Below are 25,568 nucleotides of genomic sequence, written 5' to 3'. Positions count from 1 at the left end.
GCCATTTTGGTGATACAGCAACGCGACAGTTGCTGCAGTTTGAGGAACAGCAGAGAAGGCAGGGACAGACATCACAACAACTGCATCCCGTTTTGGAACTTTTAGCTTACATTGTTGGAGTGAGACCAGTAAAGAGGAGAAGTGGAAGCGCGTCGTCGTAGGAGTTTTATACGAAAAACCCGAGACATAGAACGATTTGATAGTGTTTTTGAAGGGGCGAGCGCAGCGCTCATACATAGGTGTACAGAGAGTTTTGGGGTCACAGACAAGCATGTATATTGCGATTGTACTTTTTGGAAGTCTCGGCAAACATGCATTGCTGGACGTTGGCTGTCTGGACACATGTAATGTGTGCTCGATACTTTTGAAGGAAAAGGCGGACGCAGAGACGGCCATACGACCCATTTGCGCTCTTTTTGGAGAAAAGAGTAAAGGCTTGAATGACCATGAGAAAATATGAAAGAGGGGGAGAAAGCCAACTTTTATATGCTCTGCCAAGCGCACATGAACGAAGTAAGTGTGAAGCGATGTAGTGAGAGCAATGTCGCACATCACATGAGAAAACTTCAAAGGTCTTTTGATGATGACAAATTGGTATCATTACGCATTACTTTCTTTCTCAATCATCCATCCACCAGCTATCATACAACATCCTCATCTTCTCAACTAATTACATGGCTCATAGGCCTCATCCAATAACTTTACATGTTGACAATGCTACGGTAGCATCGGCACATTTAACTCCTCATCCCTCATCGCACAGACTTAACCAGCCTGGTACAGACCAAGAGCAACAACGTGAGGGTTGATCATGCTCAAGTTGAAGGGAGTCAAGAACGGGTTGGCATCAGTCAGCGCAACGAACATGGTACCGTTGACGGATGGGTCACCCTCGTAGACCTCAGCAGCGGGCTGGTATGTGAAACCAGTGTTCTCGCCGGTGACCTCAAGGGGCGTGTATGTCAAGTTCAGCTGGCTGACCCAGGCAACGTACGCGGGGGCGCCGGCACTGGTATCCGTGACGTAAGAGTTGTTGGGGCCGACAGCCTGACCGGGCTTCTCCCAGGTGAAGTTGATCTTCTTGCCGGGGAAGGACAGGGGTTCGCTGTGGTTGCGCGCGATGGCAGGGCCGCAGGAGTAACCTGGGTGCTCGGTGCCGTTGATGTTGACGCAGGACTCATCGGCGGGGATGGTAGAGTCAGAGGGGTCAGCGATGCGGTCGCCAACTACCTCGTGGGGCTTGGTGTCGTTGGGCGAGAAGCGGTTGGGGTTGGCCTGGTTGTCGATAAGCAACGTGGGGAAGTTTTGCCATGCGAGACGGGTTGTGTTCTCAGGGCACGAGCTAATGTAGGGTGCCAGGTAGGTCCATGCCCAAGACTGCGGGATACCGGTCTCGAACCATACGGGCTGGGGCGCAAGGCCGAGCATTTGGCGGAAAGACATTTGCTGGCGGGCCTCGGTGGCAATGGACTGGGAGAGGAGGGAGGCAACCTCGCGGGAGTCCAGGTGGGCGAGGAAGCCCCAGACGCCAGACTCGCCCCAGCGGGTGAGCTTCTGGTTGAAGTCGATGAACTCTCGGACGGTGCGGTAAGGGTAGTTATAGGTGCACTGGGGAGGAGCAGTCTCGCCGAGCATGTTGGTCAAGAGGGTGGCGTGGCCACTCTCTTGCTGGGCCATGAAGGCAATGTAGGCGCGGTCCTCAGCAGTCAGACCAGCGTCGAGGAAATCCTCTGCGGAGAAGATGGCGAGACCGTTGTTGAACAGGTCGAGTTCGATCCATTCCTGGTAAAGACCCAGGGTGATAGACTCGTAGTCGAAGTCGCTGTTCACCATGTAGCGGGGCTCACTGCCATTGGTACCGAGACCACCAGCGGGCGTATAGGGAATGGGCATGGGGTTCTGGGGCTTGCCATTGGTGTTGTAGTAGGTAGCGGTGGGGTTTGGGGGCATGGGTGCGATGGCGGTGCCGATAGTAGTAGGCGCCTTGGCAGCTCCAGTGGTGGTGGGAGTGCCATCGTATGGGCCATGGCTGGTTGCGCCAGTGACATCTGAACTCCTTCGGGGAGGAGCTGAGCCAGGTGCGGTGGGGATGGCAGCAACCTGAGAGTCAGGACCGAAAACCGAAGCGGGGGTGGCAGCTGGCGTGAAGGTAACGGAGAAGCTGGCATCCGCGTTTGTGTAGCCTGGGACGTCTTCAGTCGGCTTAGCAGCGCTGTAGCCGTCCTGGGGCGCAGGAGCGGCAGCAGCAAAAGCTGCGAGTACGGAAGTGGTGAAGAAACTCTTGGTCAACATCTTGAAGTCGATTGTCGGGTCGAGGTGTTGTGCGGCTGGGACAATGGACGGCGTCTGTAATGATTATATACACGCATCGCGCATCAGTGACCGCATCGCGTCAACGCTACTTCCTACTGATTTCACATCGATGACCACAAGCGTCGCCGCCGAAAAAGGTTTAACACCTATGATTTCATGACTGAACGGATGCGGTAGTGCAAGCCGCGAATATCGAAAAGTCGGCCATGACATGGGAATCTCGGGATTGGCATCGGGAAGACATTTCGGACAAATCAGAAGATGCACTGCTGCATCTTGCCTGCTCTGTGCTCCTCAATGCCTGCTGGGAAACCTGGGCGCTGCGCGAACGCGTGCGTGCAGGGGGCGTGTTTTCCACGATTTGCCGCGTGCAGACAACGTGACGACGTGATGACATGGTGGAGCGTTTAAGTTTTGAGCCGCTAGTGCTCCCGCCCCGCAAGAGATCAACAACGATAATTAACAAAACCGGGTTCCTTCCAAGGCTTCGGCGATGTCGCCAGTGCTCTTTGGGGGTAGCTTAACGCTTAAGCATACACCCGGTCTACGTTTCTTGCTGAGAAATCTCGACCCGCGTACATCCAGATACTCGCCCCCGCGGAGCAACCAACCCAGCAATTCAAATCGCACTGGCACAGGAGCCCCAGGCTCGGGTAAGCATCACAATCTGCAGGTACAGAAGCAGGCCCATCTCCGCTTGGCCGCCTACCGATGCGGCCATGTGAGCGCGCTCTCCATGCATGCAGCAGCATGTGGATCGTAGATGTGGGAAAAAAGCTCTGGCCGCCCAAAAAAAATAAACGTGCATCTGCGATAATATGGACAAGGAAGATGGGGGCATTACCGATGCAGCTTGCATGTCTACCCCTTACCTAAGCACATCGGACGATGACGTTAGATCTGCGCAACGCGCGCCGATGTTTGACGAACGGCGAACATCATGGGTGCCACGCGAGATGATTATTGGAGAGGATGCGGGAAAACAACGCAACAGCGCACAGCGCACATGCATGCAGTTTGTGGAGCGATTAAACGTGCGAGCTGGGATGGGATGGCAATAGTGGAACTGGTATTATTTCGCTGTGATGATAGAATTATTTCGCGCGCGACATCGGACCCCAATTCTCCCTGGGCGCGAGCTGGTAGCGGACGTATTTGCCCCTGTCGTGATCCTTACCAAGCTTCTCGTCAAAGTTGACCTCGAACTTGGTGTTGAGGTAAGCTGGTAGATCTTTTGCGGATGTCGTCGCCGAGCCATCGCCGCTGTTTTCTCCATTGCTTTGCGCTTCAGGCGCCGGATCGGCCGGTACTTGGGCAGATGCTATGTCGGCAGTTGACGTTTTTGTGTACCCTGTTGCGTTGGACTTTGCAAGAATGGCGGCGCCTGGACTTCCTGCCTTGGGCAGATTCTTCAGCGGCGCTCTTTGCCGCACCCATTCGAGCATAATGTGCCAAATGTCCTTCCACGATGCGTCGGTCTTGATGGAGCCAGGTTTGCAATGGCTCATCGTCACCCTAAACCCCGCATGTCGTAGCGCACCACGCATTGCCGCCAACGGCGGCGCTGAACAGTGAACTATCTTCGCTACCGAACTTGGGATGATAAAGAAGGGATGGTGGTCTACCTCTGCAGGATCGGACTTCGGAATGAGGGGATCTAGCACTTGAGTCTTTCCTCCATTTGACTTGTCCAGCTTGGTGCCAAATGTGATCTCCTCCAATGCTGTATGCAGCATTCCTTCGATACGATCCGTTGTCGCGTACGTCTGCTTGTCGACTTCGTTTAGCTGCGCTAGTACTCTTTCGATAAAACCGACATTATGCAACGGCCCGCCGTACATTGGTCCTGACAGGTGGGTCTTGTGGCCGCAGTGCTCGCAGTGTTGGTCCGCGGAGGGCCCTTGTGCAAAGCCGTGCTTGTACATTGGGTCGCCGTTCTTGTTCTTCAGCACTTTGTTGCGAGCAAGGAACTGGGTAGTCCATGCACCGCAGCCGCTTTCGCAATGGTAGACAAGCATGGTCTTGCCGGCGAGGAGCTTGACGTCGGTGGGCGCCTTGCGCACTCGTACAAATACTCGTATGTAGTAGTCGATGGAGAGGGACAGTAGTGGCTCGATAGCCATGCCATATCGACCGGCTGAAGATGCGATGGCGTGTAGAACCAGGCGTAACCCGCCTTCGTGGCAGGGCTCGCCCTTGAATGGCAGTCCACCGTACTGCGAGTAGGTCTTCTCGAGGTAGCCGTGTGACGCGAAGATGGCGGAGTCGGTGCACGTTACACAGAGTAATCCGTCGTCGTTGATGGCTTGTATGGCCGCGTCGATGAAGGGAGCGGCAGTGCCGTATGGGTCAAGGTCAATGACATCATAGCCTTTCTTGTCGCAATAGCTGTACATGTAGGCTATGGCATTACCAGTCTTTGCTGTTACTGTCTCCTCGAGCTTATTGTGCTTTACGTTGAGCTTTATGGAGTCGACAGCATTCTGTGACATGTCGTTTGCTGTAACGGCGGTTGCAAATGGGACCTCTTTCGCGAAACGTAGGGCACGGAGACCGGTCGCGGATAGGGCATCGAGGATCTTGAAGGATGGTCTCCAGGGCGTCCGTCCTCCATTCGCACCAGTAGCATCGTCCTGATCATCTCCACCCTCTTCTTCTTGCTCGGCGGCACCGTATTTATCTAATGTCTTCTGCCTCTTTGGGTGGACCGCACCTTCTTCACCATTAGCCTCTACAAGCTTCCTCTTTTTAGACAGACTTTCATCTGTGGTAGGAGCCTCAGTCTCACCATTCCCACGATTCGTAGTATCTCCCGCCGCCCGTTCCGCTTGTATCCGCTGTCGCGTGCGTTCCCTCTTCTGTTTGAATTGCTCGTGCTTCTTCAGTTTCCGTTGTATTGAGTCCAGGCCGAACGTCTTGATCGCAAGTACAGTCAAATCGCGATTGAACTGCTGAATGGGGTTGTAGAAGACTTGTTGCTTTGCATGTTCCTCTTTGGATAGTCTTGGGTCGGTGGACGTGGGGATGTCATGGGGGACGAGAATATGCGCGAGGCCTTCTTTGATGGTGGTGTATTCTTTGCCGTCGTGGCTGATATGTTGGTCGGCTTGCGGAGTCGCATCAATAGTCTGCACAGTTGCGTCTGTCATGGGGACGTCTGAGGAAGCCATGGTGAGGGAGGTGTGGAATGCGCGTGGGAAAGAGCTACTGGCTGCCCATGCTCTGCGGGGAAGGCGTGGAGGGACTCGGAAGGCGCGTGAGCAGCGTGTCCAGACTAGAATGGAGGCCAGATTGGAGGTGAGTGTGGAGGTCGATCTGAGTCTGGCAATAGTTGTGGCTTGCGTAAAGAGTCACGGCGCATCCACGGTTCTGTCGCGTCGAGCTCCAAATTTTTGGCTTCGGAGTTAAGCTTAAATTTAGCGTCACCACGCGACTTCCCCGCGTCGCCTGTCACGACTATCACTACTCAATGTATACAGCGCGTATACCAGATGCACATTGTCGTAAAATTAATGAATCGGCGCACAGAATGGTGCAATCAATACACCAACATTAACATGCAGCAAACAACATTCAAAGCGTGCATAGTGATTCCGCATAGACCAATGGGTGAGTGGCTGCCTGGAGAGGGCTGAGACTCTGCTCCGCCTCACCGGCCCCTTGAACGCCTCATCCACACCCAGGTATCGTCTTTCCTTCTTCATCTAAATCGCGATTTCTATCTCATTACTCTCTACGTGTATTTCCTTGACATTTCTTCGCACGCTCGAGAACATACAACATGGGCAGACCTTCCGACCCCCCACCCAGCTACCGCGACGACCCAGACGCCGTCTCCCTCCACACCACCCCCGACGACTACACCTACGACGATGCGCCTGAGATCTCTGGCCTCCCACCCTCGTACACCGACAGCGAAGCAGGAGCCAGCGGCACACCCGCATCCTCGATCCCCATTCACCACATCGCGCCCCCAACCACATCAACGAACCATGCCAAACCCTCTTTCAAGAACGGAAACCCCGTCGTAAACACCACGATAAACGTCCAAGACCCGCTCTACGACAACGACCCCGCCGCTCTCGAAAACTCCATCCGCCTCCTTGCCGAAGCCGCCCCAACACCCCTCATCTACATAATGGGCACGCACCGCGAAACCACCAAGAAGAACAACGAGACCAAGTCGCGCACCATAACCGACTTCCGTCTCGTGATAAACATGTCCAAATACATCCACGCGCACTACATGGCCAACAACTTCGGTACCATGTCTCTCACGACAGCCGAGAACAGCGAGAAAACGCATCGCGGCACGATTCTCAAGTGTAGGGCACCGGGCTCAAAACAAGATATTGAGGTGGGCGGGACTCAGAAACCAAGCTTGACGGAGTGGTGCCATAGATACTGCGCCTCCCCACGCGCACTTCGTATCTTCCGTGTGCGGCGCGACGTCACGGGTCTGGACGAAGCATACCTGCGCAGCCGCATCGAAGGAATAATCCGATCGACCAACTACCGCGGCAACATCTCCATAACCTTCCCCGTCGAAGACGCAAACGTCGATTTCTACACCTCGCACCGTGTGAATGCTTGGAGGCTGAAGACATGGGTGCGATGGATCTTCTACTTGACGTTCCTGTGGATATTCAGCTGGCCTATCTTGTTCCTTGCGACGCGGCGCTGGAGCGTTGTTCGAGCTGAATGGCCGTTTTCGCGAACGAATACTATGGGCAGGAAGGAGTATACGACTGTTAGTGAGGAGGAGTGGATGGGTGAGTGGCATGTGGCGATTAAGAGACTGGTGTTGGAGAGATATGAAGGCGAGGCGAGTGAGGAGATGATGAGGGCTGTTATGCAGAGGAGTGAGGATCCGCCTGTGTCTGGCACGTTTAGGAGTGGGCATGTTGGTGTGGATAATGCGGTGGGCGTGCTGACGCAGGGCTTTCAGGTTGCGAGGGCGTTGAGCAACGGGGAGGGAGTGGGGAGGGTAGGACAGAGTGGGTGGGGGTATGATTATTGATGAGTGTGTTGGCTCAGATGCTAGGATGGCGTTTGGGCAATCTACAATGTTCGAATCTTTATTACTATTGGTCACATAGAGGCATGGAAATCCGTTGACTATTTTATATCATCATACAACTGCTACCACAGTGCTCTCATAGAACAGTCAGGTGTCTACACCCTTCGATTGAAGACAACTCAAATCCTCCATGTTTCCATGGAATTGACCATGTGATACGATGGCTACAGCAAACCTACCCAATCCCTTAGAATTTAAAAAGCGACTAACGTGATCACTTTCGCGCCCGTCTACCCCATCGCAGAGCGTACGATGACAACCCCATCTCTCAGCGACTCTGACATCACACTAGCTCTAAACATACTCACAAGCCTGACGGAAGCCACATTAACGAGCGATTGGCCCTGTTTCAATCACGCCCGCGCCACTTTCATATGGCATTTAACACCCGCACAGTCCGACGAGGTCATTAGGAGAATCTGTGATCTCAGCAGATCTGAACGGCCTGGATACCCAACGTTAGAGCAATTAAAGAATTTGATATCAGAGCAAGTGCTCAAGTTGACATCAGAGCAGGGGAACACTTCCACGACTGCGCATCAAGCGCGCTACGAACAGCCTTCCGTGGAAAGCGATGACGATTCTCAATCGGAGAGGACAGAACGGGGGGTTTCTGGAAATGGGAGGTAAGTAGCACGTAGCAATGGCTACATGCTTGAACATCACGGGGATGTTGGCTCAGATTTTAGAATGGGCGTTTGGATCATGTTCAAATCCCTGATTGTCTCTCGTAGTGGCGTATCTCGCTACTCTAAATCGTTGATTTTCTGATATCACACGTAGAATGTCGATGTATGTAGTCAGTCTATGCCTCACGCGGTTCGTGTATGGGAGATTTCGCCTTTCAAGGTGAATATAACAGTGGCATCCTGAGGTCGTTCAAAGAGCTACTGCCTACATTCTTTGATTGAGGCAACCCATATGTTTATGGTTTGTAGTTGATTTGACCTTGTGACTCAATGACTACAGCAAACCTAAACGATCACACAGACTTAAAAGCGATTAATACGATCAGCCCTTTCGCTCAATCATATCGCGCAGCATAAGATGGCGACAAGCTATTACCCAGACTCACCCCTGAGTGTTGATCGCATCACGGCATTCGTGAATACACTTCTCAGCTTGACGAAAGCCATAAGCATCAGTAGTCTGCCCTGCTTTATGGCCGCTCGCAACGCCTTTAAAGAGCAGCTAACAGACGACCAGCTCGATCATGTTGTCGGTAGACTCTTGCAGCTTGATATCACTATGCAAGATAGATACAATCATATGGAGTGCATTGGAAAGTATCTTGAATATGACGAAGGCGTTGCCTTGGAACATTGTGAGTGACAGTTCAGTAAGGTAAACATTGTCGATTTCATACTAATCTTAATGATTATAGTAAGCACCGGGGACCTTATGCACAAGTTTTGTCTCTATTGGGAGGCGATCGACCAGGCTGATGGCAAAGATCGGACTTGGAAGAGGTATGTCAGAACTGATGTACTTACTGGTCTGCTCGAAGACTGTGTTGCATGCGGCATACTTGATGCAACGCGTAGTAAGTCTCCCGCAGAAGGTAACATGGGTTACGAGCTGATGACTAGCAGCGTATAGAGGACCTCGAGGACGAGCAAATGTGGTTGAGATACATGCGGCATTATTCATGAACAGAGAAAGAAACAGAGCGGTGTCAAACCCGACGCAGGATCGATGGCGTGAGCTGATTGCCAGTTATGCACTTCGGCAAAAGCGCAATACTTCATCCGAGCAGACACACACCCATGCGTCCGGGCAGGCTAGTAGTTCTACATCCGAGCAGACGCGGGATTCTGCTTCGGAGCAAACGCACTCTTCTGGGGTTGTACAGACGGACAACCAAGCCGGCTACGAATTTCAGCCCGCAGAAACTGATGAGGGAGCTCCATCGAACTGAAGAGATCGGAGACTTTCTTCATGCAGAGGGTAATTAGCACGTAGTAATAGCCGCATGCTTGAAAAGCACACCAGCACTATTGTTGTGGGAATCTAAATATCGGCGTGTAGCCCTTGTATAATCGTCTTCGCCTCGTCCTGCAACCTCTTGACCAAACTCCCAGCATCCTCAACACTATGCACAAGGCCTACCGCAGCCCCAGCATACGTAGCCAGTCTACCCTCTGGACCCCATCCTGCATCTCCCAACTTTTCAGCCTCTCCATGAAGCTTCTTGAGCTTCCCGAATGGAACACCTGCTTGGTGATCATGCCAGCTCTTATTCGTAATACCACGCGGGCTATACTGCTCTGGCCAGCCAACCGTACCTCGCAGATGATTGTACAGCATGGTCCTGGTAGTACTCCGAGCACCATCCGTAGCGCGTACAATTTCGTTCTGATAGCCCTTACGGATACGGGCTTCGGTCGATGCAAGGAAGCGCGTACCCATAGCCACACCTTGTGCCCCAAGAGCAAGTGCAGCAGCTACACCGCGACCATCGGCGATGCCTCCAGCAGCTATCAATGAGATACCGGAATCGCGGATGCCATCTGCGACTTCGGGGAAGAGCGTCATGATGCCCATACCATCTGTGGCTCTTCCGTGGCCACCTGCTTCCGCACCTTGGATGACTAGCACATCTGGCGGATGGTCGCTTTTTGCAGCTTCCATACTCTCCTTCAGGGTCCCGACCTGAATCCAGATATGGATCTCAGGTGCTACCTCCCGGAGGCGCGCCGTCCATTCATCCAACTCTTCCTGCCCATGTCGAGGCGCGAACAGCCACGCAGCGCAAGGATGGTGTTCTTTCACTGCCTTGGTTGCTGAATTGAGATCCCCATTCCAGAGCTGGAATCCAACACCCACCGGTAATCGCTTTCCAGCCACATGTGCGTCTGGGAAAGTAGAGCCTGGTACTTCCTTCAGCAGTGTGCGCAATTTCTTCAGATCCGTAGCGGTATCTTCGGGTTTCGCGCCAGGCCCAATGAATCCTAGGCCACCTGCCTTGGACACTGCAAGAGCTAGGCGCGGACCAGACATGACGCGCATTGGCGCTCCGACGATGAAGGGTGATGTGATCCAAGGGAATACATTGCTGAAATGTTTACGCGCTGCACCGGAACTCATCGCGTTGCGTATTGCGTTCATCTAGACAATCTGTTGCGACCTAAGACGAGGTATGGAAAGGTTCGTGGGTGCGTGACGAAGAGAGCCGATGGCGTTGGTTCAGCACCAGCGTCCACCATCGTGGCATGCAGCTTTACATTACCTAGCCATACTGGAAAACGATGGTACGTTTCCACGGAGAAGGCTCCTTCGTGGTGCTCGAGTTACGTCAGAGCACACGGAAAAGCACGAAAAGGACGCGCCCGCGTCTGGGGCGCGTTGAGATGACTAATGAGGGGAAGGTGTCGGGCCGACTACTCATGCTAGCCGAATGAATACACCTGCCCACCCTCGAAGTCCCTACAACCTGCGTGGCGCTTTCGCACAGCAACCTCTATGACTGAAAGTGCCGTAGTAATGCCGAGTATATGAGTGTCTATCACCTCTTGAGCGGCTACACTGGACGCGCTTTTCCTTCATCGGCGGAGTAAATCCACTCCGCTAAGTACCCACCGGATCCTCCGGTTTACTCGTCCGAGATCTGGCACCGACAGACATACTAGTACCACTCATTAGGTTCAACACATATGAGACGAAACCCTCCGCGGTGGTTTCTTGAGACATCCAGTGGAGACAAGTCGGGCGCTGTGGTTGCGTTGACATGTCAGAGATGTCAGATAGTCAGAAAGTACATAATCGTACCCTGGCTAGCCTGACATGAAGCAACAATATCCTAACTCCGCACTACGTACCCCATGCGACTATCAGTTAGTACCACCGTATAGACCGTATTGCGTGCCTTGCAACGGTCCTGGCCATGTATCTGGAGTCTAGTCAAGTTCAAACCGGACGAACAAACGGCGTAGCTCTGCTGGTTTATATATCCATCATTGGTAGGATAGATCTTACGTTCCATCATCATCACCTTACAGCAACATATTCATCAACAGCAAAAGCCTCAACTCATCAAGATGCCTATCAAAGTAGGACTCATCGGCCTCAGTTCCGTCACTGGCGAAATCTCCGCCAGTCCAGGAGACAGCTGGGCAGCCAGGTATATACACTACTTCCCAACTCCCAATCCCAATCCCAACTAACCCATGCACGCAGTGCTCATCTGCCCTACCTCTTGGCCTCACCGCACTACGAAATCACCGCCCTCTGCAACTCCAGCGTTTCGTCCGCCCAAGCCGCTATCAAACGCTACAACCTGCCCCCAACCACGAAATCCTACGGCAGCCCCGGTGATCTAGCTCAGGACCCCGACATCGACCTCGTCGTCTGCTCCGTCCGAGTAGACAGACACCACGCCCTGCTCATGCCCAGCATCAAAGCAGGAAAGGACGTCTTCGTCGAATGGCCCCTCGCGTCCAACCTAACCCAAGCTCAGGAAATGCACGCCGCAGCCCAGAAAAGCGGATCCAAAACAATCGTCGGTCTGCAATCCCGCTCCAGCCCCTTCATCCGCAAGATGAAGCAACTCGTCGCGGACAAGACCATCGGCGAGATCCTCAGCTCCACGTTGACTTTCGAAATGGGATGGCCTGGTGACGTCGAACCGCCTGCCAACGACTTCATGACTAAGAAAGAGAGCGGCGGGAGTTTCCTCAGCATCATCGTCGGACACACAGCAGATGCCGTGTTCCACGCTTTAGGTGGCCTGGAAGAATGTTCCGCATTATTAACCACCCGCTGGCCAGAAACCAAACTGCTCAAAGCAGACATGACTTTCGACCGCATTGCCAAGCGCGAAACACCCGATCACGTCATGCTGCAAGGCATTCTCCTTAACAACTCCGCGCCCATTTTCATGGCCTTACGCCACGGAAAGACGTTCAAAGACACGCCCGGTCTCGTATGGCGCGTTTTCGGCACGAGGGGTGAGATACGATTTACCTCTGCTACGATGCTGAATCTGGCTATGGGCGGAGAGAAGATCGAGGTGTATGATCATGAGAAGGATGTTGTGGAGACGGTGGAGGTGGAGTATGAGGAGGTGGTTAGGGAGTTGGTGCCGATGGCGAAGAATGTGGGGATGTTGTATGAGGGGTTTGTTAAGGGGAAGAGTGTGGAGGAGGGGTTTGTGGGGTTTAAGGAGGCGGTGGAGTGGCATAAGGCTCTTGATCTGATGGAGAAGGGGAGTGAGGGGAGGAAGTGGGTGAAGATAATGGGTTGAGGGGTATGAGACGGTGAGCACAGATTTAGAGGATTGAGATGGGTAGAACCAGAGCACATTCATTCAGGATCCATGATCTTTCGTGTGAGCGGATAATGCGCATATACATTGACTTCAAGTTCTGTCTAGACTAAACCTCCCTCCCCCCACTTCCCTCCACATGGTATCCAAAAAAGCCCACATGTCAACCGCCATAATCCATAAACAATCATAAAAGTTATCAGCCGACCTCAAAGTCAGCCACGCTAGCTAGCGCCATGCTCAAACAGCATTCATTTGCATGAAGGGTATCCAAACCTTGCTATCCAAAATCAGAAAGCGGCAAAAAAGCAAACAGCAAAAACACGACCCCTCCCTCAGAAAGTTGGGCCGCCCAGAATCATCAGAATCGTAAAAACCACCAAACTTTCAATAAGCTTGATAAACTCCCTGCCGCATATGGTCAGGAACAATGTTCTTCTACTCTCGCAGCAAGCCGCCAATGCCGAGACCTACACCTTGATCGACGCGTCCGCGCTTCGGCGGACTTGTCTGAGTGCGGAGATCCGCTGTCGAGGGCATGCGGCCGCGCTTTAGCTCGCCGGCACGGGTTAGACCGGAGCCTTTCTTGACTTGGCCGAAGATTTTGCTTTGGACGAGGTTCGTTGGCTGGGTTGACGGTGGGGCAGACATCATGCCTTTGGTGGGTGGTGCTCTTTGCAGGAGGTTGCGTGCCATTTGGCTGGCCTGGGATTCGGGGACTTCGTCTTCCTCGCGGTCGGTGAAGGCTTCTTCTTCATCGACGCTGGAGGCGGTGATGGTGGAGTTGCTGCTTTGGCGACGGGTGTTTGAGGGCTTGGCTTGGTAGTGCGCTGGTGGTGCAGATTGGGGGATGTTGGTTGGCACGAAAAGTGGCGGTGTGCGGGGTACCTGAGGGTAGGCAGCTCTGCGGTTCGGGGTCTGTGGCAGCGATGACATGGACTGCGCGCCGCGCTGGTGACTGAAGCGTGATCTGGGTGCGTGTTGCCTGATGGGGGTCGTGGGCGCAGTAGCGACCTCCTGACTCAGCATCTTGTCGGCTAGGAGAAGAGCTTCGAAGTTATTTTGACTTCTGCTTTCCTCGGACAGAGCAGGCGGCACACGGTTGACGCGATTTCTGGGAGTTGGCTGATGAGGTGTGCCGTAATTCGATCGCGGTGAAGACTGTTCGATCTGCTCAAGAAGAGGTGCGATGTGGTCGCGATTCTTACGAATCCTCGTCTTCAGACGGTCATTCTCATCCAAGAGGCTAGCAAGCTCACCCTCACGGTGCTCAGTCAGACGTTTTTGCTGCTCAAGCATGTCGCGAAGCTCCTCGTTCTCGCTCTGCAGCATCTGGTTCTGGCGGCCCATCTCTGATAGCAAGACAGCATTGGCCGCATTTGCGGACTCTTGGTAGGTCTGCTCTGGGGTGACCATGTTGTTGCGGCGCTTCTCTTCAGCTTGCTGCAGAACGTCAAGCTCTCTCTGAGCCATGGCTAGCTCGACAGCCATGCGACTGGCAGACTCCTGACTCTCCATTACAGCCATGTTGTACTGAAGCTTGTAGTGGGCTGCGGAGAGTCGCATGTCGCGTAATGCATTGGAGATAGTGTTGACCATGGTTCTCAGCTCCTCAGCAGAAGCACTGTTGACTTGGTCCTGCGGGTAGAGACCTGCACCCATGTCTGTCAAAGCAGACGGCTGATTGGGCAGTTTGCTGGTTGGTGGGGGAGACGTGAGCTGTGGAGTCGGGGGAGTAGGCGTCCTCATGACTGCACGAGTGTTTGGGATTTGAGAAGAGGGTGGAGGGGTCATGGAAGAGGTAGTCCGGGGTGCGGGGGAGGTAAACTTGTGGTCTGGGGATGCAAGTTTTGACATTGCGAGCGCTGCCGACTCAGCGGGCGATGGCGAACAAAGCTTGGGTGGTGTTTCGGGTTGTGCGTGCTCAGTCGTAGGCATCAGCGAGTCCTGGTACTGCGTTCCGTGGGACTCCATTCTGCCTCAGGCGCAATTGGCCCAAGCAGCGCGACACACGTCAGGAAGATATGGAGGCGGTGTTTGGTCGAGCAGAATTGCGCTTTGTCCAGTCCAACTGTGACACGCGGGGGGAGAGGTGTCAAAGAGCTGGGGGAGCTGGCGTGGTGGGCGACGCGGTGGAGGTGACGAATACGATACGGTGGGTGCAGGGGTGCGCGTCGATGCGCGTTTGCCAAAAAGAAGTCGCGGGGGTTATGCGACCGTGATAGCGTGCAAACGGCAGCGAACAGGTGTTTGCAGAAGACAGGGCGCTCGTAACGGGTGTGTTGGGTGTGTGGGTGACGATGTCGTCGGTGCGGAAGGCGCGTGGAGCGAGGTTGAGGAAGGACCCGCCGGGCGTCCCTGCTCAATACAAACCGGCGCTAGGCCCGACCTGTCAGCGCAACAGAAACATGGCTCTCCCTTTGGTTTCACGGGGCAACGGTCGCCTCCCGCTCGCTCAGACGCCCGCCTGCACCCGGCGCGGAGAATTGGTTCTCGAAAAGCAACCTGGCGACAAGTGGAGGACCCTTAATCTGGTTGGACGTGTGTTTCGCCTGTGCCGTCTTGCATGAACGACTTCCCAACCCTTAGGCGTTGCATCGTATAGCGCGCTGTCTGACAGCATCACCATGGACCAGTCCTCGTCCATTCCGCGCCCGTCTGGGATCCCACGGCCGGCACCGGCTTCGCGACTCCCTGTGCTCAGGCCGTCCAACAGCCATTCCCAGCTGCGCGCGCCTGCCTCGACGGAACAATTGCGCAAGAAGCCGTCGCTGTCGTCCATATCGCGCCCGACCACGTCGACGCTGCAGAAGAAGACGTCGAGAGCATCCCTTGCTTACTCCAGCAACCCCCTGACGGCCTCGAGCCCTATACCCGACAATACAGCCTCCAAACGCTCATCCATCGCGCCCTCGTCGAACCGCAGGGCGAGCGGCATTCCCAACTTCGGCTCAAGGCGGACCTCGACCGCCGCCTCGAGTACCAGCGATGCGCCCGTCTTCAAGCGGCCATTTGCCCGTCCACCGTCACGTCAGACGAATGCATCGCGCTCATCCTCGATCGCTCCCGCCAAGGAAGATGATACACTGGGAAGCCTAGAGGGCTTTAGGTCAGCCTCGAGGGCATCCTCGCGGGCAAGCTCGAGAGCCGGATTCCGTGACAACGACCCCGAACCGGAACATGCGGACTCAGCTATCGACGATCTGTCCAGTCCAATCAGTCCTGTGAAGCCGGAGAAGAGGAAGGGCCGCCCATCGCTCTCAGAACGGACGGCAGAGACTCTGTCCAACCTGCCATCCTCGCCAGCACCCGGCAAGGGAAGACGTAGATCGAGCTTCTTCAATGCCGACAACAGCATGGCCCCTCCGGTGCGACCCGGATCCGCCATGTCGAACAGCAACGGCAGCAGGCCATCCACGAGTGATGGTGCCCCGCACCCAATACCAGCTACACCCAAGCGATTCGGTGCTCCTTCTAACAGGCTGTCTATGACTGCACCTGGCAAGAGAAGCGTTAGTGCAAATGTTAGCACACCAGCTGCAACACCGAGTAGGCGTACTTCGATGCTACAGCCTATGTCGACTGTCAAGAAGCAACCATTGGCTCCGACACAAAACCTACAGAACACACCTAAACCGCGTCCGCTGACGAATAGCAAGAGTCTCACGGGCATGCGAACACCCCGATCTCGGCCGTCCCTGAACAACGTTTTCGGTCAGGCGATATCACCGCCCGGCACTGCTACATCCTCACCAGCCCGAGATACTCCGGTCAAGAAGACACCTGATACCGTCCGAAAGGTTCCAAGCTCTTCAACTGCCCTGCGCGATCAAATTGCGAAAGCAAGAGCGGCGAAGAAGGCAGACGTCGAAGAAGCACCAGCTGAGGCCCCGCCGAAACCTGCCAGCTCGTCCAATGCCCTGAGAGAACAGATCGCAAAGGCTAGGGCAGCTGCGAAGCAGGCAAAGGCTGAGCCGGTGAGGAACAGCACTCCACCGACCGATGTTATCGTGCCCGATCCTGCCGAGATTGCGACCTTTGACTTTGGTCTCGATGACGATCCCTTCAACCAGCGCCCCAAGGGTGGCAAGTCTGTACTGCGCAGACGTATCGATACCGCCCGATCAGATGGTCGCCTCAACATCGCTGCGATGGGACTGAAGGAGATTCCTGACGACGTACTTTCCATGTACATTTACGACCCCAACGATACCAAGGTGGCCTGGGGCGAGGTAGTAGACTTGTCTACTATTCTGGCTGCAGACAACGAGCTTGAGATTCTTCCCGACAGCATGTTCCCTGATGTATCAGTTGAAGACATGATTGATTCGGATGAGGCCGGACCTCAATTTGGAGGTGTGCAGAGCATCGACTTCCACGGCAACATGTTGCGAGAGTTGCCCGTAGGCCTGAGACGACTTACGCAGCTCTCGAAGTTGAACCTTGTAAGTCGCACTATCAGTAAAATCTACCAGATCCTGTAGCTAACATTGCCTAGTCGCGGAACAAGTTGCCTATGGAGATGTTGGACGTCATCGCTCAGATTCCCACCTTGAGGGAGTTGAAGCTGGCAGAAAATGATCTCAACGGAGACCTCTCATCGGCGATATGCGATCTCACAGCATTAGAGGTCCTCGAGCTGCAATCGAACAAGTTGACAAGCATACCGGCAGACATGCAGCGTTTGGCGCAGTTGCGGACACTTAATGTGTCAGACAACCAGCTCCGATCCCTTCCTAGCGAAGTCTTTTCTGCAACCCTTGTCGAGCTTCAAGCGTCGAAGAACCGTCTGGAGGGTACACTCCTCAGCCTGAGCTCAGTTCCTCATCTACAGGAACTCAACGTCTCACAAAACTCTCTCACGTCTCTGTGTCATGGCGATGCGGTTGAGTTGCCTGCTCTCAAGACGCTCAATGTCTCCACGAACAGACTTACGTCGTTCCCTGAAGTTTCGACCTGGATCAGTATGACGACGCTGCTAGTCGGCGAGAACAAACTCTTAACCTTACCAGAGGGTTTCGTGACGCTTCAACAACTACGTACTGCAGACTTCACGGGCAACGATATCACTCAGCTTGATGAGAAGATTGCTTTGATGGAACATCTAGAACATCTCACCGTTGCAGCTAACCCGTTGCGCGATCGTAAATTTCTTACTATGGGCACCGATGATATCAAGCGCGATCTGGCATCGCGACTACCAGCTGAGGTGTCGGCCGACGTGGATGACGAATTCGAGAATGGTGTCACGGAAGAGGCTCAGCCGAAGTGGCAACTTACACCCTCAGGCACACTAGACCTCGCGGACAAGAGTATGTCCGAACTAGAGATGGATGAAGTCACCATGGATGTGATGGTCAATGGCCTGCGTCAATTGCATCTGCAGCGCAACAAGTTCGAGATCATTCCGTCCATCGCGGCGCAGTTTGAACACTTGACATTACTCGATCTGTCTAGGAACAGCATCGAAGTACCTCTGTCAGCGCCCATCGAACTTCCTCAGCTACGCGATCTCCGTCTTGCCAGCAACAAGATCAACTCTCTGACGCATCTGACAACATACCTCACTGCGCCTCTCCTCGTAACGCTGGACGTATCGATCAACCGTCTCGCCGGCGCTCTTCCAACGCTTCATGTAGCCTTTCCCGCGCTCACCACCCTTCTCGCATCCGACAACAGGATCTCCGAGGTCTCGCCCGAAAGCTTGCACAATCTTAGGATCGTGAACCTGGGCAACAACGATATCGAGCGTCTGGAACCGCGGATCGGGTTGCTGCAGGGCACCCTGACAGGCTTTGAAGTGGAAGGCAACAAGTTCAGGGTACCTAACCGACAGGTGCTGCAGAAGGGCACTGACGCTGTTCTAACCTGGCTCAGAGACAAGATTCCCAGGGAGAGTTGGACGAGTGCGCAGAGTTCTAACACCGAGTTCTTCGATGCCGATGACGGTGGCTTTTGATTCTTGATTCTTCTTATTAGGGTGGTGGTTTGAAGGTTCTCGTGGTGCCGGGTCTTGTTTAGAAGGCACTTGTGCGGTTTCACTTCTTTTTGGATACATTTTAGCGTTTTGTAATGTCTTCGTGTACATTGTGTGCTCACTACAGGGGAGTACTATAGGGATGTTTAGATTATTGTGTTCAGTTTATTTCGAATGGATGTCGCGATACTTCCAAAACAACCGTTCCCAGTCAATTGTATCGGAGTGATCAAGTTTCTCATCATCGTTGAAGGAGTGAAGCACCCAGTACAGCGATAAGAATGATGAGTATGCTCAAAGTAACCACACTCAATCGACCAGGACACCACGGTAACTTTCGCGACAGAAAACTGTGTTCCAGCAGCGGGTCGTCATGGGTGTTGCAGCGCAAGCCGATCCATCACGCTAGTGTCGGCGTCGGCAAAACGTGCCGCCGAAAGCTCGGTTGGCCCACTGGCGCTAGGAAGGCTGTCGAAATTGGCGAGCGAACTTCGAGATTTCTTCCTCGACAGCCGTACGATAACTAACCCACAGGTCAGCCATCGAGGTACGTCTACCATCGCCGGAGTGCGCAATCGAACGAGCGCAATCAAATCGAAATCGCCGTCGACACTGCGCGCTCCCACACACCTCCACGAGCGAAGGACGAAGGCTGATTAGGGCAGACAATCCGACACAATGGCGATCAAGCACAACCAGCAGATTCAGAAGAATCATTTCCACAAGGACTGGTGAGTTTGCGATTAGGAGACTGGACACGCTGATGACATTGGGCTAACATTCTCCAGGCAACGCTACGTCCGCTGCCACTTCGACCAGGTAATTCCCCTCTCATGTCGCTGAGAGTAGTGGCGCCTGTGTTCAGATTTCTGACAGTACGATAGCCTGGCAAGAAGAAGTCCAGACGCAATGCTCGCGTTGCCAAGGCTGCGAAGGTAGCCCCCAGGCCCGTCGACAAGCTCAGGCCCGTCGTCCGCTGCCCTACCATCAAGTACAACCGCCGTGTCCGCCCCGGCCGTGGTTTCTCTCTTGCTGAGCTGAAGGGTATGTTGCTTTACCCAATCGCGCAAAGCGCTCCTAACACATAGCAGCCGCCGGTATCCCCCGCAAGTTCGCCCGCACCATCGGTATCTCTGTCGACCCCCGCCGCCAGAACCTCTCCGAGGAGGGCCTCAAGGCCAACGTCGAGCGCCTCCAGGAGTACCGCAAGCGCCTTATCCTCTTCCCCCGCCGCAATGGCAAGACCAAGTCTGGTGACGCTTCCGCCGAGGACGTCAAGGCCGCCAAGAGCGCCGACAACCTCGTCCAGTCCACCGCCGCTGCTCTGCCCATCAAGAACGTCATCCAACTCGAGGAGGGCCCCATCGGCAACTACGAGGCCACTGAGAACGCCTACCGCAAGCTCCGTGATGCCCGCTCCGAGGCCCGCCTTGTCGGTGTCCGTGAGAAGCGCGCGAAGGCTAAGGCCGAGGAGGCCGACTCCAAGAAGAAATAAGCTATTCACTGAAGTAGCTGCTTGGTTCTTTGCTATGGCTTACGACAATACAAAAGTCAGGATTACGATTCGGCAATGGGTATTCCCAGCGTGGGCTTTCCCAGCATGGGCGGCGTCATGGTTAGGTCTGTCAAATAAATGACAGCATGTGAATGATACCTAGTTTTGCAAATGCAAGCCGTGCCTCCCATTCATCTCTTCGTCATTTCTTCTACGGTCTCTTCCAGCAGTATCCACTCTTTACCGTAGGGTACGATAGGATTATTCGTGATGTGTCATTTGAACGACCGGTATGAAATTGCCATTCACCTCGAATTCTAGTATTGATGATCACCTTGCGCAAACGGACGTCGCTAGCGCGGTTCTTGTTGTTATGAGCTCCCCCACCTCACGCCGTATCTGTCACAACACCACAACACCACGCAAAACGTGCAAGGTACCAGCTACGAAGTCTTCAAGTACTCACTTGGTAAGCCCACCCAACAGTTCCCAGTAAGCCTGTAGCAGGCACGCTCCCGCAAGGGTAATTCCTGCGCGCTCAACTCCCACATCGTATACATCTTAGTGTTGTATTGGCATCCACGTACACCGTGGACAGCCATTATATCCTCCTCACATCTTTTAAACTTGGGAGATGTTTATGTAAAAGCCTACAGTTGTTGACTCATTGCCCAGATCCCAACGTCTCTTTCGCTTTCACGCCTATCTCAACATCACGGTAACTGTTAGTCTCTCTGACCTTTCCCCCTCGAAAAGAAATCAGACTCAAATCCAGAATGGTGATCAAGGCCAACAATCACCCCGCCGCGGCACAAGCAAACGAAGAAGCGTGTGATCTCAGCGATCAATCAAGCACCAACACCAGCCCCATCATCTACACGCCCCCAGACTCCGGCACCGAAACCGACGTCATGGCATCCTCAGCAAACAACAAGGGAGCCTCACCTTCTCTCCAAGCTCCTGCACAGCCAGACGATGGCGGTGGTTCCTTCACCATCACTACAACTCACGGTCCCAAGCCCGTCCTTCAAGACCCCAGTGCCGCCAACATTAGCAAGCGCGAGTACATCTACTTCCTCCCTTACCCTCTGCCACCAAACACCGAGATCCCTTACTCCATCCATCTCCCTCACAAGAACCCGCTGAATCTACCGTCTCACCAGTTCGAGCCTACATCTACTTTGGTACTCACAAGCCCCAACCACACCTTCGTCGATGTTCGTATCTACAAGTCGTTCTCCAAGGACGCCGTCAATTCCAACAGCACTTGTCCCGCGCCCGTCAAGGAGAGTACCAACGTAGGCAACTCCGCACACCTAGACTGGGCCTTCACCGGCACGTCCACCAGCGTACCCATCACACCTCCGCCCACAGGCCCACAGCACGGGAAATCCGCCAAGAAGCTCAAGGAAGAAACTTGGGTCAACGTCACACACACTACTTGGACTCACTGGCTGGACTCACGCTTCCCTGTTGGCCACAAGAACATCCCTGTTGACGAGGGCGACATGTATCCCATCGCTCCCGGGTTGACGCTGGAGCATGGACACGGATACCATCCCGCGCTTGGAGCTGTCAAGACCCACGAGGAGATGTGGAGGGACGTCGACGCCGTATCTACGAATGAAAAAGGCAGTATGGTATGTGTGGTTATGCGGTGCCAGGCTGATCACGCGGGTGTCAGAGGTGTGGTCGTGAGGTTGGGACAGTACTGCCAAGGCATTCTCATGTGGGGTGATAAAGTGACCGTTGAGCGATGGGAGTGGGAAGATGGTGAGGGAAAGACTGCAAAGGAGAAGGTTGGTGGGAACGGCGGAAAGTCAGAGGTGGAGAAGTGGAACAGGGCTGTGAGGGTGGGTGATGGCTTCTTGCCTTGTGGCGTTACCTTCAGGCCTGAGATTCTGAGTGTGGGCGCGGTTGTCAAGTTCCAGGACTTTGAGTGGATGGTTGAGGAGTGCTGGGAGTGGAAGTAGATGGGTTTGAGCGTGGGCGAGATATCTCGTGTATGCTGAGTACATGAAGGTGAGAAGGGTCATGGAGCCGAGTCGACCAAGTTGAGATAGACTTTGGATGATAGTATGCGATAAGGATGACGAAGAGTAGGAATATCTACATGTCACTGACAACAGTGAAGACCCGAATCTTGTGCATTACACAAACGCTGTCCTGACCACTGAGCATAAGCCAAACGGTGAACAGGCCGCTTGAGCTCAGACCTAAGAGCGTACGTCAACCGCCATTACAGATTTCCCCGCAACACAAGGACTATAATTAGCATCGACGATCGCAAGATTTCGGACCCTTCAATGCAATACCTTGACCTCGACTCGGTGAACCACTGCATATTATCATGCATCTCATAAGTTCCTTCCTTCTCCTTGCATTGTGGCGGCCCCGCACCCTGGCTTCTTCAACTACGGACACAACCTGGTCGAACTCTCAGCAGCCTTTGACTCTTCAAGAAGATGAGATGATGGGAGCTGATACTGTCATCCTGGGTGCAGGTGTCATTGGCCTCGCGACGGCCTACCAGCTCGCTCTTGCTCATCAAGAGGCTGCCAACGCGACATCCAGGCCACCTGGCAAGATCATCGTCGTCGAACGAGCTGCGCATATCAGTCCTGCTGCTTCTGGTCAAGCGACAGGCGGACTTGGAGATTTCGGCTTCGCGAGTGGTGTCGCTGATTTGGGCGTTTTGTCCTACAAAATGTTTCAGGAACTTGCTGTCACGAAGGGAATGAAGGAGTTCGGCTTTAGCGAGTCTACGATCTATCGCATCATACCCGATAACTTCACGGGTACGCCTGAGCCGCCTGATACTTGGGGTCCAAGTCTTCCCGTTGAACAGCCTGTGTCTGCGCTCCCTGACTGGATCAAATCCAAGAGTAACTGGTCAGTGCAGCGTATGGCTGGACCCCCTCATGCATCGCATCTGTATGTCTAACTCCCCATCACGATAACTTGAACTAACCGATAAGTGATCCAGCTCAATTTTGCCACTTTCTCTTCAAAGAGAGCAAGAAACTAGGCGTTCAGTTCATCTTCAACGCGAACGCAACATCAGTTCAAACCGCACAAGGAGCGAAACATTTCACCAGCATCCAAATCAAGCAACAAGCTAGCGATCCTCTCAACCTCCCCTGCAAGAGTCTAGTCATAGCAGCAGGCCCCTGGTCCCCACACGTCTTCTCAACACTCTTCCCCAACGCATCTCTCCAACTCCCAATGAACTCCACAGCCTCAGCCGGAAACCATTTCCGCATCCGCACATCCAACTGGAAACCAGAGGACGACAAGAAGGGAAGTCATCAAATCTTCTTTCAGAGCGAAGTTCCGGGTAGACAGGGTCTTGACATCACCAGTTTTCCGGGCGGTGAGTTGTATGTGGGTGGATGGGGAGCGGAACAGGAAGAACTTCCTGAGCTTGCGCAGGATGTGCATGCGCAGCTGGGTGAGATTGAGAGGATGAAGGCGGTTGTGAAGGGGTATCTGAGAGTGCCGGGGGATGAAGAGTTGGATGTGTTTGCGCTGGGGAGGTGTTATAGACCGCTTGCGACGTTTGGACATCCGATTATTACGAAGGTGGACTGGGAGTTGCTGGGTATGGATGATAGGTCCCAGGGTATGCCGCGTTTTTCGACGCAAGAGGACGGTGTTCAGGAAGGGCGGTATAGCCCTGGGGGGTTGTTTTTGAACACCGCTCATTTTGATGACGGTGTGACACTGTCGCTTGGGAGTGGGAAGGTTATGAGCGAGCTTCTGCTGGGTTTATCACCTTCGGTTGACATTTCGGGTCTGGGATTAGGCTGAAAACACGCAGAGGTCTCACTGAGAGGAGAAGGATGGTTGACCTTGCACTTAGAGAAGTCGAGATGCTACTCTTAATATATGAGCTTCCTCATATCTAACCTTGGAAGCCAGAGATGTAGTGATCAGATGCTAGAAGAGTGAAAGTATCGCGACGGCATAAAGCTTCGCGTATACGTAACAACTTCAAGGCTGAAAAGGGAGCAGAATTATGACAATTTCAGTTGTGAGGATGTTGTTCTCAGTATCATTGGCGAGGTGACCAGTGGTCCACCGCTCCTTCCCCGAGGGTCTGGCGCCAAGATTGCCTAGTCGTCAACAAACGCTCGAAACATGACACAAGACAGACGCGCTCTCACCTTCCCTCTCCAGTCCACGACTTCCATACCCCGGTTTGCCGGAAAGAACGCTCGATCGTCTTGGACTAAAAGGCGGCATGAGTGTCAAAGCACAAACCGATGGTCTACTCAAGGCCCTGCAAGGGATGCGCGAAGTAGACCGCAGCAATATCGTGGAGCACCTGCCTCCCGAGAAAGTCCGGGATGCCTTTCTACTTCTTCTTCGCCAGCAAGATGAAGCCCCAGGTATGTTCAACATTACCGTCTTTAGTAATAATGCCGACCTAAGCTGACGAGTGACAGTCCCGCAATCTCAACCGCTTGTCGATAATCCTCCGCCCCTAGATCAAGAAGGCCCAACAGTCGAATCGATTGCTGTACCCAAAAAGCGGGCTGTCTCTGCGGAAACCTCCAATGGGTCAAAGCGAGCAAAGGTCGATGCAGCTGTACAGCAACAGGCTGACAGTGACGCAGCGCACGTTGTAGTAAAGAAAGAGCGGGAGACCATTGACCTCACTAGCGACGACCAGAATCCAGAGCCCGAGACTGATAATCAGCGACAGATGGAAGAAGAACCCGAACCGCACGACCTTGCGATGTACTTGCGCTTTCGCACCGAGGCGGGACGCAATGTCTTGAAAGACTTTGATGATCTTCCCACACCAGTTCAAGCGGAGCTGATGCGACGCTACAAGGAAATGTGGTCGGCCACCAAGAACAGAAGAAATGACTACACAACTTGCACTACCAAGCCGGCAAGGTACACCGATAACCCAGACAAACCTTGGTGCATTCGAAACCTCGTCGTCCGTGGTTCGCGTGGAACTGGGCAGCTCTTCAGCCATGGCGGCGATTTCAAAGACACTGCGGATGACAGATGCGTTAATGCTTCCCAACCTTGTGCTCACTTTGCCAGACACAAGGGCAAGTACATCATTCGGTTTGTGCCTTTACCGATGAGTCTACGTGAGGGCACGACATGGACAGACCTTGGATATTGGGTATTGTGAAAGAGCGGATGGGAAGCTCTGCAGATGACTGGTTAGTCAGAGCAGCGGTAGGAATATTCTTGGTTCGCTGTGTTGACTAGACCTGGAGAGCCTATTATGGAGGAGTTTACGAGATAAATGCCGCTCTCTGGAGGTCATGATGAAAGCAGGCCGCCTCACTGAATCTGACATGTCAGACGACTAGTAAATGTTAGAATCACAAATACCATTGAGCGATGAGAATGCACCCACGCACATCCAGACTACTATAAACGTCGACCACGACTTGACTCCTTTGATAGCTGC

At 53.8% G+C, this 25,568-nt stretch overlaps 10 protein-coding genes across 10 annotated transcripts; 6 read left to right on the top strand and 4 right to left on the bottom strand.

Annotated features, from left to right (window-relative positions):
• Window positions 1-765: 765 nt before the first annotated feature.
• Window positions 766-2,292, bottom strand: J4E85_009885 (uncharacterized protein; the record flags this gene model as incomplete). The annotated part of the gene is made up of 1 exon (XM_051474103.1): window positions 766-2,292. The coding sequence occupies one exon, from the start codon at window positions 2,290-2,292 to the stop codon at window positions 766-768; it is 1,527 nt and encodes a 508-aa protein (XP_051322180.1).
• Window positions 2,293-3,407: 1,115 nt separating this feature from the next.
• J4E85_009884 (uncharacterized protein) lies at window positions 3,408-5,483 on the bottom strand (the record flags this gene model as incomplete). The annotated part of the gene is made up of 1 exon (XM_051474102.1): window positions 3,408-5,483. The coding sequence occupies one exon, from the start codon at window positions 5,481-5,483 to the stop codon at window positions 3,408-3,410; it is 2,076 nt and encodes a 691-aa protein (XP_051322179.1).
• A 611-nt stretch (window positions 5,484-6,094) lies between these two features.
• Window positions 6,095-7,333, top strand: J4E85_009883 (uncharacterized protein; the record flags this gene model as incomplete). Its single annotated transcript, XM_051474101.1, has 1 exon — window positions 6,095-7,333. One exon carries the CDS (start codon window positions 6,095-6,097, stop codon window positions 7,331-7,333), a length of 1,239 nt encoding a protein of 412 aa, XP_051322178.1.
• A 2,070-nt stretch (window positions 7,334-9,403) lies between these two features.
• On the bottom strand, window positions 9,404-10,501 carry J4E85_009882 (uncharacterized protein; the record flags this gene model as incomplete). The annotated part of the gene is made up of 1 exon (XM_051474100.1): window positions 9,404-10,501. The coding sequence occupies one exon, from the start codon at window positions 10,499-10,501 to the stop codon at window positions 9,404-9,406; it is 1,098 nt and encodes a 365-aa protein (XP_051322177.1).
• A 929-nt stretch (window positions 10,502-11,430) lies between these two features.
• On the top strand, window positions 11,431-12,635 carry J4E85_009881 (uncharacterized protein; the record flags this gene model as incomplete). Its single annotated transcript, XM_051474099.1, has 2 exons — window positions 11,431-11,513; window positions 11,570-12,635. The coding sequence occupies 2 exons, from the start codon at window positions 11,431-11,433 to the stop codon at window positions 12,633-12,635; spliced, it is 1,149 nt and encodes a 382-aa protein (XP_051322176.1).
• A 459-nt stretch (window positions 12,636-13,094) lies between these two features.
• J4E85_009880 (uncharacterized protein) lies at window positions 13,095-14,630 on the bottom strand (the record flags this gene model as incomplete). The annotated part of the gene is made up of 1 exon (XM_051474098.1): window positions 13,095-14,630. One exon carries the CDS (start codon window positions 14,628-14,630, stop codon window positions 13,095-13,097), a length of 1,536 nt encoding a protein of 511 aa, XP_051322175.1.
• A 653-nt stretch (window positions 14,631-15,283) lies between these two features.
• Window positions 15,284-18,615, top strand: J4E85_009879 (uncharacterized protein; the record flags this gene model as incomplete). The annotated part of the gene is made up of 2 exons (XM_051474097.1): window positions 15,284-17,101; window positions 17,155-18,615. The coding sequence occupies 2 exons, from the start codon at window positions 15,284-15,286 to the stop codon at window positions 18,613-18,615; spliced, it is 3,279 nt and encodes a 1,092-aa protein (XP_051322174.1).
• A 696-nt stretch (window positions 18,616-19,311) lies between these two features.
• Window positions 19,312-20,128, top strand: J4E85_009878 (uncharacterized protein; the record flags this gene model as incomplete). The annotated part of the gene is made up of 4 exons (XM_051474096.1): window positions 19,312-19,364; window positions 19,422-19,452; window positions 19,518-19,677; window positions 19,725-20,128. 4 exons carry the CDS (start codon window positions 19,312-19,314, stop codon window positions 20,126-20,128), a joined length of 648 nt encoding a protein of 215 aa, XP_051322173.1.
• Window positions 20,129-20,904: 776 nt separating this feature from the next.
• J4E85_009877 (uncharacterized protein) lies at window positions 20,905-22,101 on the top strand (the record flags this gene model as incomplete). The annotated part of the gene is made up of 1 exon (XM_051474095.1): window positions 20,905-22,101. The coding sequence occupies one exon, from the start codon at window positions 20,905-20,907 to the stop codon at window positions 22,099-22,101; it is 1,197 nt and encodes a 398-aa protein (XP_051322172.1).
• Window positions 22,102-22,601: 500 nt separating this feature from the next.
• On the top strand, window positions 22,602-25,283 carry J4E85_009876 (uncharacterized protein; the record flags this gene model as incomplete). The annotated part of the gene is made up of 4 exons (XM_051474094.1): window positions 22,602-23,031; window positions 23,115-23,750; window positions 24,283-24,519; window positions 24,577-25,283. 4 exons carry the CDS (start codon window positions 22,602-22,604, stop codon window positions 25,281-25,283), a joined length of 2,010 nt encoding a protein of 669 aa, XP_051322171.1.
• Window positions 25,284-25,568: the final 285 nt, after the last annotated feature.

This window comes from Alternaria conjuncta (genome assembly GCF_024043145.1).
Source record: "Alternaria conjuncta strain BMP 0040 chromosome Unknown scaffold_19, whole genome shotgun sequence".
NCBI classification, from domain to species: Eukaryota; Fungi; Ascomycota; class Dothideomycetes; order Pleosporales; family Pleosporaceae; genus Alternaria; species Alternaria conjuncta.
This window is presented reverse-complemented; position numbering and strand designations above follow the sequence as displayed.